This window comes from Lutra lutra, chromosome 9, assembly GCF_902655055.1.
Source record: "Lutra lutra chromosome 9, mLutLut1.2, whole genome shotgun sequence".
NCBI lineage: Eukaryota > Metazoa > Chordata > Mammalia > Carnivora > Mustelidae > Lutra > Lutra lutra.
In genome coordinates, this window is record NC_062286.1 from 120,763,154 (window position 1) to 120,782,016 (window position 18,863).

An 18,863-nucleotide genomic window follows, 5' to 3' on the forward strand; every position below is an offset into this window, starting at 1 on the left:
GGGAGTGGAGAGTAATAGTCCTTTCCCTACCTGCTTCACAGGACTGTTGGAGACACGATAATGATAACAGCTAATATTTATTTAGTGCCACCACTGGGCTGGTCATTGTGTTGAGTGTCTTTCATATCCGCACAGTTAGCCCTATGAAATAGGCATATTGTCTACCCCTCCCCCCTCCTGACTTCCACTCCCACCCCAACCGGACAAATGAAGAAACCAAGGTTTATGGAATTAAGTTACTTGCCCAAGGCCTCTAACTCTAAGTGACAGATCCGAAATTTGAAACCGGGCTGCCTTTTGAGCCCTTCAGAGCTATGAGCATGTTTGTGAACCTCAGCAGAGAGCCTGTTTGTGAACCCCAAGAATGATACACTCTTGGTGCCCTCTGGCACACAAGTGTTCCATACAAGTCCGTAGCTTGTTTCGATGGGGACTGGAGGTGGATTCCCAGGTAGATATCGTTGTCCAGGGAGGAAGCTGATCGGATGGTTAGGATAGAAGGACTGTTTCCCACACTTGTCTGATTGGATTCCCATAGTCTGGGGGGGAAAGAGGGGAGGGCACATAGTCTGAGTGGCTCTTTTGCGAAAGCAAGTTCCAGGGCAGGTTGAGGTGGGAGAGGAAGCTTCTAGGTACCAAGCCAGACCACAACAGTCAATGCAGTGCTCGGGCCTGCAGCAGGACGAGCGCGGGGGCTGAGATGACAGAAGGCCCCCTCTGACAGGGCTCAGGCAGGGTGCCGTTCCAGGCTGTCAGAATTATTTCCAAGAAATAAAGGACACACAGACCAGAAAATCAGTGCATGTAGGAGCCAGCCCCACCTGTAACCTTTTCGTCCTCCACCTCTCCTTCTCTCCCCTAAATTTCCAGGCCTTCTGCTACTACACTGCTCTTCCCTGTGTCCACAGCCCCCTGATTGGCTTCCCCTGTACCACTCTCCCCTCACACCAGAACTCTGTCTGCTATGGCGGCTCCTTTGTTTACTGCCGGAGCTCACAGGCCTGCCACCAGCCAAACACAACGAAGCCTGGCCAGGGAGGGCTAGGCTCCAGGTGCAGCCTGGCCCCTCAGGGACAGGTAATGGCCTCCAAGCCAGGGCGGGAGCTCAAAGTTAGGCTGCCCCCTGCACTGGCCCCTGTGGGACAGGGACAGGTCCTGACAACCCAGGTTTCAGGCCTAGAGGGAAGGGACACAAGATCTGCCCTTAGCTGGGCAGGAATCCCTACTGTTGAAACAGCTTTGGCTAGGAGCCCTGGGAATCAAAGACCCAGCTGGAGAGAGGTGGGGAAAATGTTGAGGCCTCCTGGGTGGGAAGCAGAGGCCTAGACTCCCTTCCCCTGGTCCTCCCTCTCTTCAGCCAGGCAGAGTCTGGTCCAGAGCCCTTAGAACAAAGATTTGCATGCCCAAATTTCCCAACCAACCAAAGGGCTCTGTTCCCCGCCCAAGCGTTCATGCCTCGTGCCCTCTATGGATTCTAGTGGTTAAAGGGAAGTGGGCATCTACTCTGGGCCAAGCCCCAAGCTGGAAACATTGTCAGGATGTGTCTGGCATTGGTCTGTCTAAGGTTAGTGGGGAGGTTACTTATCTAATATATGATTAGGTATTTGTATAATATATAATGTAAAAGGGAGGGACTCCAGCTGTTTCTAGAGGTGGAGTGATGGGTAGGAGGCGATCGATGAGCAGGAGGACTGGTAAAGTTGTCAAACCGGAGGGTAGCAGGGCCACAGACAAGATGGTTCAAGGAACAGCGGTCAATGGCAAAAAGAAGATGCCCCAACAAGGAGGAGGAGATCCCTGGCAGCCCAAGTTCCCCACTGAAAGGTAGAGGGCTCTCTAAATGGTGAGTATGTGAGGGAGGGGGGCGCAAATAGGTGAATGAAGTGGGGATGATTTTAGAGGAAATGAATTTCCCAATTTCCCTCCCATGTAGGAATCCATTTCGGAGGCAACAAGCTTGACTAAGGAATGTAAAATCTGTTGCCAGGCCCCAGAGGAGCAGACAAGAGCTCCAGACCAACGGGTCTTTGGAAGGAACGGGAATGGGGTTAGAGGTAGCATTGGCCCTACTCAGCCTGTACCCTCCCATTTTGCTTCAGGCAAAGCACCTCCCTTCTCTGGGTCAGTCATTCTTTGAGGGGTCACCGGGTCCCCTGGAGTAAACAAGAAATTTGCCACAGTTTTAGTAACAGTTTTGCTTTTTATCTCGTCAATGTACATTTTCATCTAACAGTCTAACAGCCTCACACTCCTCACCCCAGCCCAAGCCCTTACCCCCTCCTGCCCACCCCTGCCCAATCAGCATCTCATTTGCCCCAGTGGCAGGAAGTCACCAGGCACAATGGTGATTCAAAAGAGAGGGCGGCACCTGTGGACCCTCCCAGGAGGAGCCCTCCCTGGAAAGTCTGGAAACCAGAAAGGCCCAGGTAAGGAGAGGTTGAGGGCTGAGTCTCATCGGAAAGCAAGGTCTCCTGGGTCTCAGTCCCATTCAGAGTCTGTCTCCCTGGGTCTGTCCCTGCCAGTCAGAGCAGCAGAAGGGCAGAAATCCTCAGACAAGGGGACTTGGAGCTAGAAGGGAACCTTGAACCCAGTTCTACTCAGAGAGTAAGAGCAAGGCTGTTGGGAACCCCCTATCATGCAGGCGGTGTAGAAACTCCTGGCTGCTGCTTCCCAGGTTCTCTGATTCCGGGAGTGAAGGGACGGGCTCTTGTGACCAGCATCCTGGGACATGCCACCCAGGAAGACAGCGGACCAGTGCTGCTACCTGCAGCCACAAGACTCCACTACCATGTCCTCATACTGCTTATAGACCACGTTGTTGGCGGAGTCAATGAAGAGGATGCTGATGGGACTCAGTCGTGTGGGCACACAGCAGGTTGGTGGTGTGGACTCGGGGTCCATGGAGTTCATCAGGGTCTGGATGACTGCATGGTTCGTGGGCTCCAGGTGGGAGCGCAAGGGGAACTCACATAGCCCCTCGCAGTGGAAGGCCTCGTACTCAAGCGGTGCGATGATCCAGTCATCCCAGCCCATGTCCTTGAAGTTGACATGTAGCGCCTTCCGACTGCAGCGGGCCTTGGGGTTCTTGGTGGGCCGTTTGCCCTGGCGCGTGGCCAGTGGGGCCCGCCTTTTTCGCCGCTGGCTGAACAGGTACTCGTACACAGTCTTATCATCTTGACCCGAGCGGGCCTTAATCTCATTAAAGAACAGGTCCCGTTTCTTGGTGCGGCCAAATACTAGGAATAGGGCCTTCTCGTGGACCTGCCTGGCAGCCCGGTCAAAGCCCAGGCCACGGAGGTCCACAGCCCGGCCCCGTTCCCAGGCCTCCAGCTCCAGGCACAGCTGGGCCGAGTTCTTAAAGTTTCGGAAGAGCTTCCAGATGTCGAACACCTCCCAGCCAGATCCGTCCAGGCCTGGCACAGAGCGTACATCCAGCAAGGCTGCCGGCTGCCGGCCGCTGGGGCAGCTGGACAGCTTCAGCTGGGCAGCCCGCCCGATGCCGGGGGCCACTGGCTTGGCCGTGTCCGAGGGCTTCTTCCGCAAGATCCGCAGCTCGGCCCCTAGCAGCCCATCCTTCTCCAGGGCACTAATGTCAAACACGTACCTCTGCTTTCTGACCACAGGACCTCGGTCATCTAGAGAGAACACCCAGAAGTCATTCCCTGCAACCTCACCAAGAAAGCCAGCCACCTCGGGGCCTCAGGGGAGGGCCACGGCTCTCTCCCCTCTGGAGACAGCTTTCTTTAACCTCTCCCCTACTCTGACAGAGGCCAAGACCCAAACCACCGAGAACCTTTTTCAAAATAAGGGAGCTTCCTAAACGGCAGAGCAAGTAGGGTTGTTTCTCCATAGATGTGACTGTGATTTGAGCAGTTCCGGGTGTTTGTGTCAAGGACAATGCATATCAGACATGCCTCAGCCTTAGAACTGCCGCTTCCTCTCCCTCCGCATCTCTTATCTTATATGATATCTCATAGGGGAGATAGGTGAGTATTATAATGAGCCCTATTTTTTCCAGAGAAGAACCTGAGTCTGAGAGGAGTTAGGTAACTTGCCCCAGATCACCCAGCTAGGAAAAAGCAGAATTGGAACTATAGTCTAGAACTTTTTATACCCAACCCTGAGCTACTCCCACTACACCTTAAGGAAGATCTTGATGTTCTCATTCTACAGATGCGACACAGGGAGGGCAAGTGACAATCCAATTTCCCCGGCTTCCTAGTCTAATGATCTTGTTGTGTACATGTTTTACCCTGCTGGGTGTATGAGCGTGTGTGTGAGTGACAGCTGGGGTGTGTGTGTGTGTGTGTGTGTGTGTGTGTGCGCGTGTATGAGCGTACAATTGGGCTTAAATGTGAATACTAAAGGTAAAGTATAGTGAGCGACGAGTGTGTATGATTGTGCTTGTGTGAATATTTGAAGGATACGTATGTATGTGTGTGTATGTGTAAGATGATGCTATATGTACATGTAAGAAGGTGTGTTTTTACATGTGTACATGTGTGTGTTATTCAGCATATATGTATAAATACAAGGCTGTGTGTGTGTGTGTGTGTGAGAAACTCTGTAGTGTGTCCAAATCAGCATGCCCTCCTTCCTAAATCCCAGTTTGCCATTGGGAAGCATTCATACGTTGCTCTAGAAGGTGACTAATTAGGCCTTTAAACTCCCCATCTCCCCCTCTGCAAGCTCCCTTAGAGCTGGGGGGCACAAGGACTTATTTTATGAGCCCCCAAGGGGTCACAGCTTTCCCTGGCTGGGCAGGCAGCCAGGCCACCTCCCCCACCCCAGCCAGACCTGCTGCCTCCCGCTTCCTCCCACCCTGTCATTCCCCCACAGGCCAGCTCTAATGAGGAGCCTCTCCCCATCTCTGGCCCCTCCCCCATCCTGCCAGCCGAAGTCCTAAGCCTCCCAGAACCAGAGCATAAGAGCTATGAGCAACCCTGGCAATGAGTAATCCATCTCCCTCTTCACACTTACAGGGAAACTGAGGCCCTGAGAAGGGAAGAGTCTTGCTGAGATCACACAGCAAGTAGAGAGGGAAAAGCCAAAACAGTAATGCTACGTGAACATAGAGTGAGGTGAGGGGAATGGATACCCTCCCAGGTTGACAATAAAAATGATCTGTGTTTAGGACAGGACATAAAGTGTTCATTTTTGAAGGACTCTCAGAAATCACCCAGTCCACCCCTGCCATCGAGTTGTGCAGATGGGGAAACTGAGACCTCAGAGGGAAAAAGAACTCTCTCAAGGTCACATTGCAAGTTAGACCCTAAGTCTGCCACACCCCACACCATATATTTAAATGTCATTCCATGATTCCAAGATACCCCATTTACTGCCTTCACCCATCCCACCTCCTCTGTCCCCTAACCTGAAGGCAAATTTGCAGAACCACAGGTATCTGGAGAGTAATTTCTCTCCCTGCCATCTGGGAAAACCTACAAACCTCTGGAGCCTGCAATGTCTGGCCAACCCACCTCGGAACAGAGCATGGCCTGGTAGGAGTCTTAAAGTGTGGTCCCCAACTCTGCCACCAACTGGCAGGTCTTGTCTCCTGTCCAGGCTTCAGTAACCCCCTCTGCACCTTGCAGGCATTGGCTCTGACCCGGCCTGGGACCGGGCATGTGGGAGGTAAGTCCCAGACACCACCCCAGGCCAATGCACACAGTGTCTCCCACCGGTGCAGCGTTGGGGCTCTGAAAGGCCCCTCCACGCATGCAGATGCCCCTCCCTCTCAGCCGAGCCCCTGCCACCCCACCCCCTCACCTTGCCCTTTGTCAATAAAGCTGGTGATGGTGTTGGCCAGGCCAGCCTCCAACTTCACGCTGCTGTTGCCTCCCTTTCTGTCAGCATCAGACAGTGTCCTGTACAGCGAGAGCATGTACTCGTGGGGCGTGATGGGGGGCGGGCGGAACGGCTCCTCGGGCTCTTGAGGGGGCCTGGTCTCCCTGGCCTTCTTCAGCAGGAAGGGGCTGGGGACAGATCCTGCCTTTGGAGGTGCCTTACCCCCAGGAAGCTGTCCTTTTGGGGTCACCGTCCGCGTTGCCGCCTGCCTTGTCTGGGGAGGGCGTCCTGGCTTGGGTTCAGGGCCGCCCGATCTTGGGGGCGGCTTTTTGAGTTCATCCTTCTTGGGCTGTGTCAGGCCTCCTGTCTGCCCGGTGCCCCCCTTTGCCCTGGCATTGGCGGCCCCCCCACCATAACTGTGACCCCCTGGCCTAAAGATGCTCCGGGCCAGAGGGGGCCTCTCCTTGGCTTCTGCTTTGGCCAAGCCTGGCTTGGCCCCCTGGGGTCTCTGGCCCAAGTCAGGGGCACCCAACACAGTGCAGATAATTTCCAGGTCCAGCCAAGCCAGGTGCCAAAGCAAGAAAGTGAGGAGTTTGGGGAGTCTCATCCTCTGGCCAGCCTCTGATTGACACCAGAGAGAAGGACGGCAGCAGCGAAGGTGATTCTGGTCTGGCAGGAAAAACCATGAACGGAGTGGACCCTCAAAAGCAGCGGCAGCAGCGGGAGCAGCAGAAGGAAAGGCTTTCTCCTCAGTCTGAGACTCTTTAAGTCTGCCGGGCGTGTGTTTGTATCCAGTCCCATAGTGGAAATGCTCTCGTATCCAGACGTGCACCGTCTCCAGTCAGCAGCTGAAAATAACTTGTTCTTGAAAGGAGAAAGCCGACCGCCCCCTTTCTCCTGCACAACTGACTGAGGGCTTGAAGGAGGCTTGTATAAGGCTGAGGGATTTTTCCAAGAAGGAAGAATGGCGTAATGCTGCCCGTGTGCTCCAGTTTTTTTTTTTTTTTTAAGTTTTGAATCCTTTCCAGTGAAAATACTTCACACACACACACACACACACACACACACACACACACGCCTGCAGGTGCTCAGAAAAATCTTTTACAAACCTGAACTCAGGAATTGGAAACGGAATTCCAACCCAAACCAATTTAATTACTCTCTGATGTCATGCTGTCTAAACTCATTTAAGTGCGATATATTTATGTGAAAAAAATCACCGCTGCCCTTTCGAGGCCATGGCTCACGGGGGGCTCTTGGCACAGAGCCCCGCGGCAGGGCTCTAGGCTTAGGGGGCCTCTCAGCCCATGGAGCAGACTCAGGGGGTCTTCACCTCCACCTCCAGGGGCAGCCCACCCCACCTTCCTGAGGAGAGATACTAAGGAATGAGCTCAAGATCTTAAGCCCCAGAAGCATGGGGAGTGTGGGTTTTCAGTTAAGTCCTTGGGGTGTTTTAAAGCAGTTTCAACCCCTGCGTCTAGTCTGGGGCCTGATTTGTTGTTGGGGGGGGGCAGCACAGATGGCAGCATTTACCCACAGTTGCTTTTATTTTAATAAACTTGTGGTGACCCAGAGACAGAAAAATGTCTGTCCCCACTGCACCCCTCCCCCCAAGTGCCACTGAAGGAGCTCAGATGATTTCTTCAGGCTTCAGGGGGCACTGCCACCCCCGAGCCCACTCCTTCGGTGGAGGCAGGTCTGGGGTGTACCTCACTACCACCCCAGCCAAGACAGACACCCGAGTTTTGTTGGGAAGGACTGGCTGAGCCCAGAGGCTGCAGTCTCAGCCTGGGGTAGCAGCGGCCCCTGCAGGACGCTGGAAAAATGACATCCCCCTTGATGTTTTCTGGTAGCTCTGGAAAAAGTCTGAGTTTCAGCAGGACTCCTGGGGAGAAGCTGTTCCCTTCACCTGAAATATCAGCTCCCACAACTGGAGAAAGTCCTCCTCATCCTGAGAGCTTCAGCTGAAAATTCGCCTCCTCTGGGAAGCCTTCCCTGATCCCCAGATAGGACTAACTACCCCTTCTTGTACCTGTCGCCATGACACTTGTTACAGTGTAGGAGGCAGCGTAGAAGGAGTAATCAGGAAAGCTTCCCTCTTAACCTGAGATCCTTTGAGCCTGCTTAATGAGGATCTGTTCTCACTCTAAGGTCACCAGATTGGTTTCCCAGCATGACCTGGCACAGAGTAGAAGCTCAGTGAGTGTTTGATGAATGAAGGATGAGACAGGGCTGGAGTGTCCAGGTGCTTGACCAGCCTTTCCATAGTGATGCTCCCGGGTCCTCGTTGACCTTCAGAGCACAGCAGCATAACTTGGCCATTTCAAGCTTTCTGTGTGCTCCTGGGCCCACATACCCTGTAGAGCTCCACCTCCCCATCTCGGAGGACCAAAGCACCCTCAGACACTCTTTGGGGCAACTTAAAGAAAGAGCTGAATTCATTTCTATCCCCTGCCCCCAGTTACCCACATTCACAATACTCAGTTTCCCTTTGGCTTGCCCACACTGAAGCAGTCATCTCTGATATTCCTCCCTCCTGTCCATCCCCCACTGCATCACTATCTTGGTCCTCACTGCCTGTTCTACTATAATTACCTGGTAACTGGCTTCTAGGCATCCAGGACCTCTCTGTTCCAAAGCTCCCCCTCTCTAAAACTTACCTATTTAAAAGTGCCAGCTCATGTACCCTCTCCTCCAGGAAGCCTTCCCTCATCCACCAGAAAATATGCACTTCTGAATTGCCATCCCACCTCTGTGCTTCTGCCTGCTTCGGCAGCTCAGACCTTACCCAGTCCTGCCTCTGCCCCCTGTTTTGAACACAGTTCATCTCTTCTACTCTGTGTATGTACCTTTTCCCCATGTTTTAATTTTTTTAATTTTTAAAGATTTATTTATTTATTTGGCAGACAGAGATCACAAGTAGTCAGAGAAGCAGGCAGAGAGAGGGGGGGAAGCAGGCTCCCCACTGAGCAGAGAGCCCGATGTGGGGCTCGATCCCAGGACCCTGGGATCATGACCTGAGCTGAAGGCAGAGGCTTTAACCCACTGAGCCACCCAGGCACCCCTCCCATGTTTTTAAAATCATAACTTAAGCCCTGACAACTGAAATAATTTATTGAAATTTCTGTCTCCCCCATTAGATGATGACTAGACTGCACTATATTTATCTCTCACTTATCTCCAGTGCTGGGCACGGGGTCCAGCACATAGCAAATTCTCCGTGTGTGGGATATGGATGAATAAACCTCTAAGTGGCCCTTATATACAAAAGCCATAATTTTCTACCTCAAGGTATAGTGACTTATGGACCTGTCATGACTTCCCTGATGGACTCTGAGTTTCTTAAAGGAAGGAATTCTGTCTTGCCCCTTATCAGGCACTTGACTAAATGAAGGGATAAATGAATCCAACAACAAAGATGTCCCAGCACATGGTTTGATAAGGAGTAAGGGCCCCTGGAGACACGCTGGTTTGGTATCCTGGTTCTGGTAGATGCTTTCACGCATTGCATGATTTTTGGAAACTTCTAAACCTCTCTGAGACCCTGAACAAGGATCATGACAGTACTCACCTCCCAGGGTGTTTGCGGAGATTCAGTTAAATGAATCATAATAGGTATCAGCCTTGCACCTGACAAATATGCATAATAGATACTATTTATTAAGCTGGTAGTCAAATAAATGAGACTCTGGCCCTTGGAGTCCGCTGTACTTTGTACCTTATTTATCTTCCCAATAATCCCACAATGAAGATGTTCCCGGTATCCGCGCTTTGTAGATGAAGAAAGAGAAGTTCAGAAAGGTTAAATCGCTTTTTAAGCTGAATTCCTGCTTTGACACATTTTGTGGCAAAGAATCCTAACCTGGTCCATAGAAACACAAGAAGAAGTAAAAGGGTGGTGGGGTGATTCTGGTACTCTTGGTTCTCAGTCAAGGTCTCATCCAATGTCCTGGGACTTTGGGGACATGGAGGAGTCTCAGAGCAGGGACTATTGTTTGGAGATCAGGGAACTCCAGAAATGAGATGAGAGCAGGGAAAGGGGACTCAAGCTTGATGAGAAGGCTCTCTCCAGGGAAGAACCCAGGGGACCGACATGGCTCTCACGATAAAGGTGACTAATCACTTCAGTCCCCTCTGGTAATTGCAACCAGATGCTGCCGCTGGCAGAACTTCAGTCCCAACATGTTTAATTACTGGGATGCAGAGTCCCTTGGTCTCCCATGTCCCCCTACCTCCCCTACTCCTGTCAGCAATATTAATGTCAAACTTGAGGTAGAGGACGGGAGCCTTGGGAAGCCACCAGCATAGAAATAATCTTTATGGTCCCCTCTGCCATGCAGAGCCTTTAACTTCTCTATGTTTCCCCATCCATTATCTCACTGGCAGTCCACAAAACATCCTCTTAAAGTTGGTGGGCAGAGTATTATTATCCCCATTTCGCAGATGAGCAAACAGAGCACTGAGTAATAATAATGATCCTTTGCTTTTTTTCAGGCACTTAGCAGTTCTTACAGTGGTTTCATATCCGTGATGCTATCACGGATAGAGCCAGTCCCGCAAAGCACAGTGGCTGACAGCAGAGCCTCTAGCCTCAGCTGGCATCCTGCCTGTGCCTCTAGCCAATTCAGTACCCACGGATATTCATTCATTTATGGACTTAATTATTCAGCAACTCTCTGTTGGGTTTCTACCATATGATAGGTCCCACACCTGAACACTGAGTTAAACAAGACAACCAACCAAGTCTATGCTTTCATTCTGATGGAAGAGACAGACAAACCAGCAAACAAAAGCATAATTACGGAGAGTTCTAAACGCTGTGAAGAAAAATTAAGTAGGGTCAAAGGACTGTCTGTTTTAGACAGGAATGTCTCTGTGTGGGGGTGAAGTTTGAGCAGAGATCTAGATGCAGTGAAGGAATGAGCCATGCAAAAGACTGGAGAATGATCATTCCAGGTGGAAGGAACAGCAAATGCGAAGGACCTGAGGCAGGAATGTGCTCCGCGAATCTACGAACCAAGAGAAGTTGGTATGGCTGAAGCGGAGTGAGCAAGCCGGAGAATGATAGGAGATGAAGTAGGATCATGTCAGGACCACTTCAAACATGACCTTGCAAGCCAGAGAAAGGATGTTGAATTTTATCTTTAGTGTGGTGGGAAACCCAATGGAGAGTTTAAAAAGGAAAGTCTGATCTGTAACATGATTAAGAGCCGGGCTACCTACATTTAATTCCTGGCTCCCCATTTCACCAGCTGTGTGACCTTAAGTTAATTTAATCTCCCTGTGCCTCAATTTCCTACTATATAAAATTAGAATAATAATAATATGCCTACCTCATGGAATTGTTATCAATTGTAAGTTCATAGAACAGTGTCTCATGCATAGTAAGCAGTACATAAATGTTACCTATCATCTATAGTTTAAAAAAATTTTTTTAAGATTATTTATTTATTTATGTGAGAGAGAGATAAAAAGAGAACACAAGCAGGGAGGAGTAGAAGAGAGAGGAGAAGCAGGCTCCCCACTGAACAGGGAGCCTGACATGGGGCTCGATCCCAGGACCCCGAGAGCATGACCTGAGCCAAAGACAGACACTTAACCGACTGAGCCACCCAGGCATTCCCTCATCTATATTTTTTCAGAAATCACGTCCAGGGGGCACCTGGGTGGCTCAGTGGGTTAAAGCCTCTGCCTTCGGCTCAGGTCATGATCTTGGGGTCCTGGGATTGAGCCCGGCATCGCATCGGGCTCTCTGCTCAGCAGGGAGCCTGCTTCCTCCTCTCTCTCTGCCTGCGTCTCTGACTACTTGTGATCTCTCTGTCTCTGTCAAGTAAATAAATAAAATCTTTAAAAAAAAAATCAATTTAGAAAAAAAAAAATCATGTCCAAGGGCACCTGGCTGGCTCAATCAGTAGAGCATACAACTCTTGATCCTGGGGTTGTAAGTCTCAGTCCCACATCGGGCATAGAGATTACTTCAAAAACAAAATCATTTCTCTGGATCTGTTTCTTTACTTATAAAATTAGGATAAAAATGTCTTTATTTATTTATTTATTTATTTATTTATTTTTAAAGATTTTATTCATATATTTGAGAGAGAGAGAGTGAGAGAGAGCACAGAGCAGGGAGGGGCAGAGTGAGAGGAAGCCGACTCCGCTGAGCAAGCAGGCTAATCCTGGGCTCAATCCCAGGACCCCGGGATCATGACCTGAGCTGAAGGCAGCCGCTTAACCAATGGAACCACTCAGGTGCCCCCGAAATATCTTCTTTTAAGAACTAAATTGTATTTACATATGTAAAGCATTTCTTTCACTGACCAGCATACAGCAAGGTGCTCCATAATTTATAGTTTAAAAAAAAAAAAAAGGATTCAGTTGTTAATATGCTAACCTTGTTCACAAATGAGGAAACTGGGTCTCAGAGAAGTGAAGTGACTGCCATAGTTAGAAATGCTAGAGGCAGGACTCAACGCAGACACAGGACTCAGAATCCAGTGCTCTTCCCTCTAGAAGGAAGGTTGATCTTTCGTGGTATCACCCTACATGCTAGGGTTTTGAATGGGAAGAGGGCCCAGAGTCCCTGACCCTACATGTTTCTTCTGATCTGTGGAGCCTGGCCTGTTCCCATCAACGGAGCCCAGAGAGCCCCAAAAGAGCAGAGCGACGTAATCCTCCCCTTCCCTTTCTGGTTTGTGTTGTTTAAACTTCCCAGGAGCTGCCTGCCACTCCTTGGGGCTCTCCCCTAGTGAGCTCTCAATGGCTCCCCCACCTGAGCTCCTCGGGAACTGCATCTGGTCCGAGCCAGGGCCTTCTGTCCTAGGTCCATCCATGCCAACTCCTATAGTCTGGAAACTGTGTGTAGGTGTATGTGTGTTTCTGTCTGTTGCAGGTGTGGGGCATGAACAAAGTAACCATAATTTTTCACTTTTATTCTTTATCTCAAATATTTTTGTTTTAAAAGTAATTTAAAAATCCCTTCAAAATTACACATATTAAAGAAATAATACAAATTTGTGATAAAAAAAATTTGAACAGTAGTACAAAAGAATAGGCAGAAAGACCCAGTTCTTCTAGTCTTTTCTGGAAGCAACCACTCTTATCAGTCTCCTGGATAACTTTCTATGCAATATGAGATATTTTTAAAAACTTAAAAAAAAAAGATTTTATTAATTTATTTGTCAGAGAGAGAGAGAACACAAGCACGAGAGAGAGAGCTCAGGCAGAGAGAGAAGCAGGCTCTCTGCTGAGCAAGGAGGCCGATGTGGGACTCGATCCCAGGACCCTGGAATTATGACCTGAGCCAAGGGCAGATGCTTAACTGACTGAGTCATCTAGTCACCCCTTAAAAACTTTTTACTGAAGTATGATACCCATACCGAATATATTCTAATTACAAATTAATTCATGCTTATTGTAAAAAAAATTCAAACAATACCAAAGCTTTTTTTTAAAGTTTTTTTATTTATTCATTTGACAGAAAGAGACACAGCAAGAGAGGGAACACAAGCAGAGGGAGTGAGAGAGGGAGAAGAAGGCTTCCCGCCAAGCAGAGAGTCGGATATGGGGCTCAATCCCACGACCCTGGGATCACGACCCGAGCCCAAGGCAGATGCTTAACCGACTGAGCCACCAAGTCACTCCAATACCAAAGCTTTTTAATTAAAAGAGACAGTCCTTTCGCACAGCTCCCCGGTCTCCCTCCCTAGAGGTAACCACTGTTAATATTTGGGACATGAAAACCTTATTGTCATTCTTAAACTCTGAAAGCTCAGATTCTTGCTAGAGTTCTTCTACTCCTCCCTCTCTTCATCTTATCTCCCATGTTGCAAATAAAATTCTAATAGAGAAGTATTATTTATCCCCATTTTGCAGCTGAGAGATCTGAGGCTCAGAGAGGGCCTCAAGGGCCGGTTGCTCAAGGACACAAGGCAGAGCCACAAGTTCAACCCAGGTGAGTATGTCTGCCTCCAAGCCCAGTGCTCTTTCCACCATGTTCTTCCACCTGACTCCTGTCTGAATCTTGGAGCTTAGTTGCTGTGACACATGAGGCAGCAGGTAAAATCTCAGGTTAAAATATAATTAAGGGCTTTTTTTTTTTTTTTTTTTTTTTTTTTTTGAAGAAGGAGAGGACCTGGTCCTATGGGAGCTGTCACAAACATCCTTTATTGCCCAAGTCCGGAATGGCGGTGGAAGGATGCCACCCACTTCGAGAAATGTCAAGCTTGAATGAGTTAGTTACTTAGAACTTGACTTTGTCAGTAAGAAGGGGCCGGGACTAGAATAAGACTTGCCCCCTGCGGCAGGGTCAGGACCAGGGGGAAAATTTGCAGCAGATGAAAGGGTCTGTTTTATATCTAATTCTCCAATCCAAGAAAATTCATACAATCCTAGGGACAGAATCAGCAAGAGGAGCTCCTGGAGGAAACCCCCAGCATTCCCCAAATATCCTAGGCTCCCGTACACTATTGTGCCATGCATACTGCTTGGAACACCCTTCCTGCCTTTCTCTGCTCAGCAGATTTACCCTTTGCCATCAGGTTACCGCATCACTACCTCTCTGAAGGCAGCCACTCCCTCCTTCCAAAACTTACCACACTGTGTGTATGAAACATGTTATTTTCCTGACTCCCATGTGAGTCTGTGAGCTGAAGCTCTAGGCAGGGTCCATGCATTACTAATCTTTGGGTCTCTTCCAGTGTCTAATTCAGGATTTGGCAATAGTAGGTGCTCAATCAATATCTGTTTAATGAGGAAAGAACAGACTCAGATGGGCAGCAGCAGGTGGTTCACAATCTACTGTAAGATACTATATACTTTTTGTGCCCCAAGCTCTGCTTCAGACTGGTGGCTTGGAGTGAGAAAGGGAGGAATGGCTGGGATTTTTCCTCAATTTCTTCCCCTCTGTCATCCTCAGCTCACTCCAGCCACTCAAGGTGTTGACATGGAGAGGAAGATGGGGAAAGGAGTGGCAAAAGTCTTTTTTAAACTCTTTGAACAGCCATAACGTGGCTGGCTTTATGCTTCCCGGGTCTGGCTGATGTGTATAGCTGCTCCTGCCCATCATCAAAACTTCATGGGGTGCTTTTACAGGCTCTTTAGGGGTTCCCTGCTGAGCCCCTGTCCTGAATTCCCCCTTAGCAAAGGCATCTCTGTTGCCAGTGGTCATTTGTCTTCTTTCTTCTGGGGTCTCTTTTTCCCTCTAGGAGGCCCTACTGAACAGGAGCCAGGATGGGCCTAGGCAAGCTTTCTCTCACTTAGCCCACATCTGGCCTACAGAAAACATTTCCCGGGGTGCCTGGGTGGCTCAGTAAGTTAAGCAGACAACTCTTGATTTTGGCTCAGGTCATGATCTCAGAGTTGTAAGGTTGAGCCCCAAGTTGGCTCCATGCTGGGAGTGGAGCCTGCTTAAGAGTCTCTCTTTCTCTCCCTCTACGCCCGCACCCAAAAAACAAACAAACAAACAAACAAAACATTCCCTGACAAATTCTGGGAGAGCAGGCCAACTCCAACACAGCAGCACTCTCCTGAGTCTGCCACCAAAGCAGTTATCAGGCTTAAGTCTTATTGCTAGATTTCCCGGGGAAGGAGGAAGATCGAGTCCCTGTGTTCTCCAACTGCAATGGGGGATAGATCTGGCACCTCAGACCCTTCTGGAAGTTCCCTCTTCCAATTACCTGGCTTGAGCAGTTAAATCTTCTCCAAGAAGGGTAAGGACTCACAGCCAGAAATATTTCCACACAACTTCTCTATCCTCCACTCTCTTAACCCCATAGATAAGGGATTTAAGAACTTTAAAATAGGGGCACCTCGGTGGCTCAGTGGGTTAAGCCTCTGCCTTCGGCTCAGGTCCTAATCTCAGGGTCCTGCGACCGAGCCCTGAATCAGGCTCTCTGCTCAGTAGGGAGCCTGCTTCCTCCTCTCTCTCTCTGCCTGCCTCTCTGCCTACTTGTGATCTCTGTCTGTCAAGTGAATAAATAAAATCTTTAAAAAAAAACTTTAAAATAGATTTTAGGCTGTTAGGGGAAAAAAGTATTTTTTTTTTAGCACCTCACTTTGAAATTTCACATATATAATTCTAAAAAGAAAGAAAGTCAGTCAGTGCAGGCAGCTTCTTGGCATGGGATAGGGAGAATATCTATAAATAACAAGCAAAGCTGGGGTGCATGATCCATATTTTAGCCCCAGGAGAGAGTTAGGATACAAAGCATATTCCAGAGATATAATTTGGAGCATAAAGAAAGAAGTCCAGTTCACCTGGAGGGAACCAATGCTGGTTTTCTTTCCACAGATCCATCTTCTCTCCCTTCAGTGCAGGCTCCTTTGAGGACCTCTCCCTACTCTGGTTCGTCAGACAGATTCAACATGGCCAGATGGATTAAGTCTTTCCTCAGACGGCACTAGGGCCTCGAGCAATTCAAGTGATGTGTATGATTATTTGTTTGCTTGTCCCAAAAGTTCCTGGCACTTTGAAGAACATTTGAAGGCTGATGTATTCTCAAAGTCTGGAGAACCTCTGGGGGGGAATATTAGCCACCTTCACACATCACTGAACTCCACTTTCTGCTCTGACCCAGACAAAATACCCAGTTGTACTACTTTATGTTTTGATACAATTTCCAACTTTCTCTTAATACATTGTATTATTATCCATACTAGTACAGAATAAGCATTCTGTACTTGTTTGCTGGATGAATGAATAAACAAACAAGGGAATGAATAAACAAACCCCCCTTTGTAAAGACTGAAGATTAGTTTGGTTTTAATCCCCTTCTACTACATTTACCCTTTATTGGTAGTATGAAACCTATATTCACTCCTCATGGTCTTTAAACATATTGAATAGTTTGCTGATGGATTTTACGTTATCAGTCTTTGTAATACTGAGGCTGACTTGATTCATTCATTCAATGGATGCTTATTTAACACCTACCATGTATCAGGCTCTGTGCTAACTGCTGGGAATAAGTCAGATATAGTTTCCTCGCCTCGTGAAGCTTAAACTTTTAAGGTAGAGAAAGATAATAAGTAAACAAGAAATGATAGTAAGTGGGAAATGCTATGAAAGAAACGGAGTACTGTGATAGAAAATGATAGGATAGGGGCGCCTGGGTGGCTCAGTGGGTTAAAGCCTCTGCCTTCGGCTCAAGTCATGATCCCAGGGTCCTGGGATCGAGCCTCACATCAGGCTCTCTGCTCAGCCAGGAGCCTGCTTCCTCCTCTCTCTCTCTCTGTCCACCTCTCTGCCTACTTGTGATCTCTGTCTGTCAAATAAACAAAAAAATCTTTTTTTAAAAAATGATAGGATATTATATTGAATAGCATGGTCAGGGAAGATCTAGCTGAGGAAGTATCATCTAAGCTGAGACCTGAAGGAAGGAAAGGTATCACTTAAGCCTAGAGATGAGGGGGAAGGGGGTCTAGGTAGAAGGCATAGTATATACAAAGACCCTGAGGCAAAGAGGTTGTTTCTTTTCTCTCCATTCCAAATATTGTTGTAGTGAACATTCTTTTTTTTTTTTTAAGATTTTATTTATTTATTTGACAGAGATCACAAGTAGGCAGAGAGGCAGGCAGAGAGAGAGGAAGGGAAGCAGGCTCCCCGCTGAGCAGAGAGCCCAACGCGGGACTCGATCCCAGGACCCTGAGATCATGACCTGAGCCAAAGGCAGCGGCTTAACCCACTGAGCCACCCAGGCGCCCCTGTAGTGAACATTCTTGCACAGTTCCCATTGCAGGAGTATTTCCCTGGGGTGGATTCCCACACCACTGATTCTTTGCATCTTTTTCTCTGTCCAGTGTCTTTGATGTTTCTTCTTTTCTCCCTAGATAGTTTGCCTTTCAGAGTCGGGGTCCTCCCCCTCCTCCCTCCTGCCCTCCACTTACTTTTTTCCTCAAAGTAACCGTTAAGAACTTTTTCTGTTCTTATAGGAGAAAAGATACACTTATCAAAGTGTTCCCTTGTCAGGTTCTTTTGGCTGCAGATTGTGTTTCACTCCTACTGTCCATTCATCCATTCAACTATTCGCTCAGCACTTACTGAGTACCTATTTTGTACCAGGGATTGTGCTGAGTGCTAGAGATACACAGCCTTATCCGTGCAGCTCAAAAGTGTCCCTGATGTATCACCTAAGGTATTTGCCAACATGCAGATTCTGGGGTTTCACCTTTGGTTTACTCACTCTCTAGGGATGGAATCCACGTCTTTGCATTTTAAGAAGTTCCCTGATTTTTTTTTAAATCCCAACTAAAAATTTAGAACCACTGAATGTAAAAGAAGCAGGTAAATGAAATTTACTCTTCTGAGATGTTTTGAATGATAATGCATTGATAATTTTTTTCTTTCTTTCTTTATTTGACAGACAGAGATCACAAGTAGGCAGAGAGGCAGGCAGAGAGAGAGGAGGAAGCAGGCTCCCCGCTGAGCAGAAATCCCGATGCGGGGCTCGATCCCAGGAGACTGGGATCATGACCTGAGCCGAAGGCAGAGGCTTTAACCCACTGAGCCACCCAGGCGCCCCAAAGCATTGATAATTTAAGCACAAAACGCCACGAAGTAACAGTGGGTCATACATTTAAGAACGAGTTCCCTAGAGGAAGTCAGGTTTACACAGAAAATCAGACAAACTGCAGTTCTTCGGACTAAGACATTCACGCAGACACCACTCTCTGCAAGACGTGCGCGAAAAAGTACTGTGCGGCCGAACAACACGGAGTATGCTATAAGTGTCGTGCTCCCTGAGGCTGCTTGGAGCTTCGCGATCTGGATGTGAAAAAACCCAAGAACTGGTCTCCCTGCACGTTTTATCCAGACCCAAGCGCGGGTTCCCCCTTTGCTCACGCAGTTGTTAATTGCATTCCGATTTGGGGGGGGGAAGGAGCAGTGAGCAGGCGCACGTAGAACTAGGCCCCAAACACATGCGCAGTATGTAACCCCGAAGCCAAAAGGGGGATGATTGAGGGCAAGATTTCTCAGTTACCAAGACTTCCCTTACTCGAATCCAGCAACCCTGGCTGTCGTTATCTCTGGCCAGGGACTCTTACATCTCTTAATGTAATCCCACTGCTCCTTCTGGGCC

General features: G+C 48.6%; 1 protein-coding gene across 1 annotated transcript; it reads right to left on the reverse strand.

Moving 5' to 3' along the window:
- Nucleotides 1-2,222: 2,222 nt before the first annotated feature.
- On the reverse strand, nucleotides 2,223-6,554 carry GDF5 (growth differentiation factor 5). Its single transcript, XM_047745842.1, has 2 exons — nucleotides 5,770-6,554; nucleotides 2,223-3,635 (listed from the first exon to the last, which is right to left on the reverse strand). The coding sequence occupies exons 1-2, from the start codon at nucleotides 6,392-6,394 to the stop codon at nucleotides 2,761-2,763; spliced, it is 1,500 nt and encodes a 499-aa protein (XP_047601798.1). The 5' UTR covers nucleotides 6,395-6,554; the 3' UTR covers nucleotides 2,223-2,760.
- Nucleotides 6,555-18,863: the final 12,309 nt, after the last annotated feature.

Excerpts from the sequence above, each read along its gene's own strand:
- GDF5 (XM_047745842.1), bottom strand. The coding sequence starts at position 6,394 with ATGAGACTCCCCAAACTCCTCACTTTCTTGCTTTGGCACCTGGCTTGG. Across the intron at positions 3,636-5,769 it reads CTTTATTGACAAAGGGCAAG|ATGACCGAGGTCCTGTGGTC; the intron begins GTGAGGGGGTGG and ends TGTTCTCTCTAG.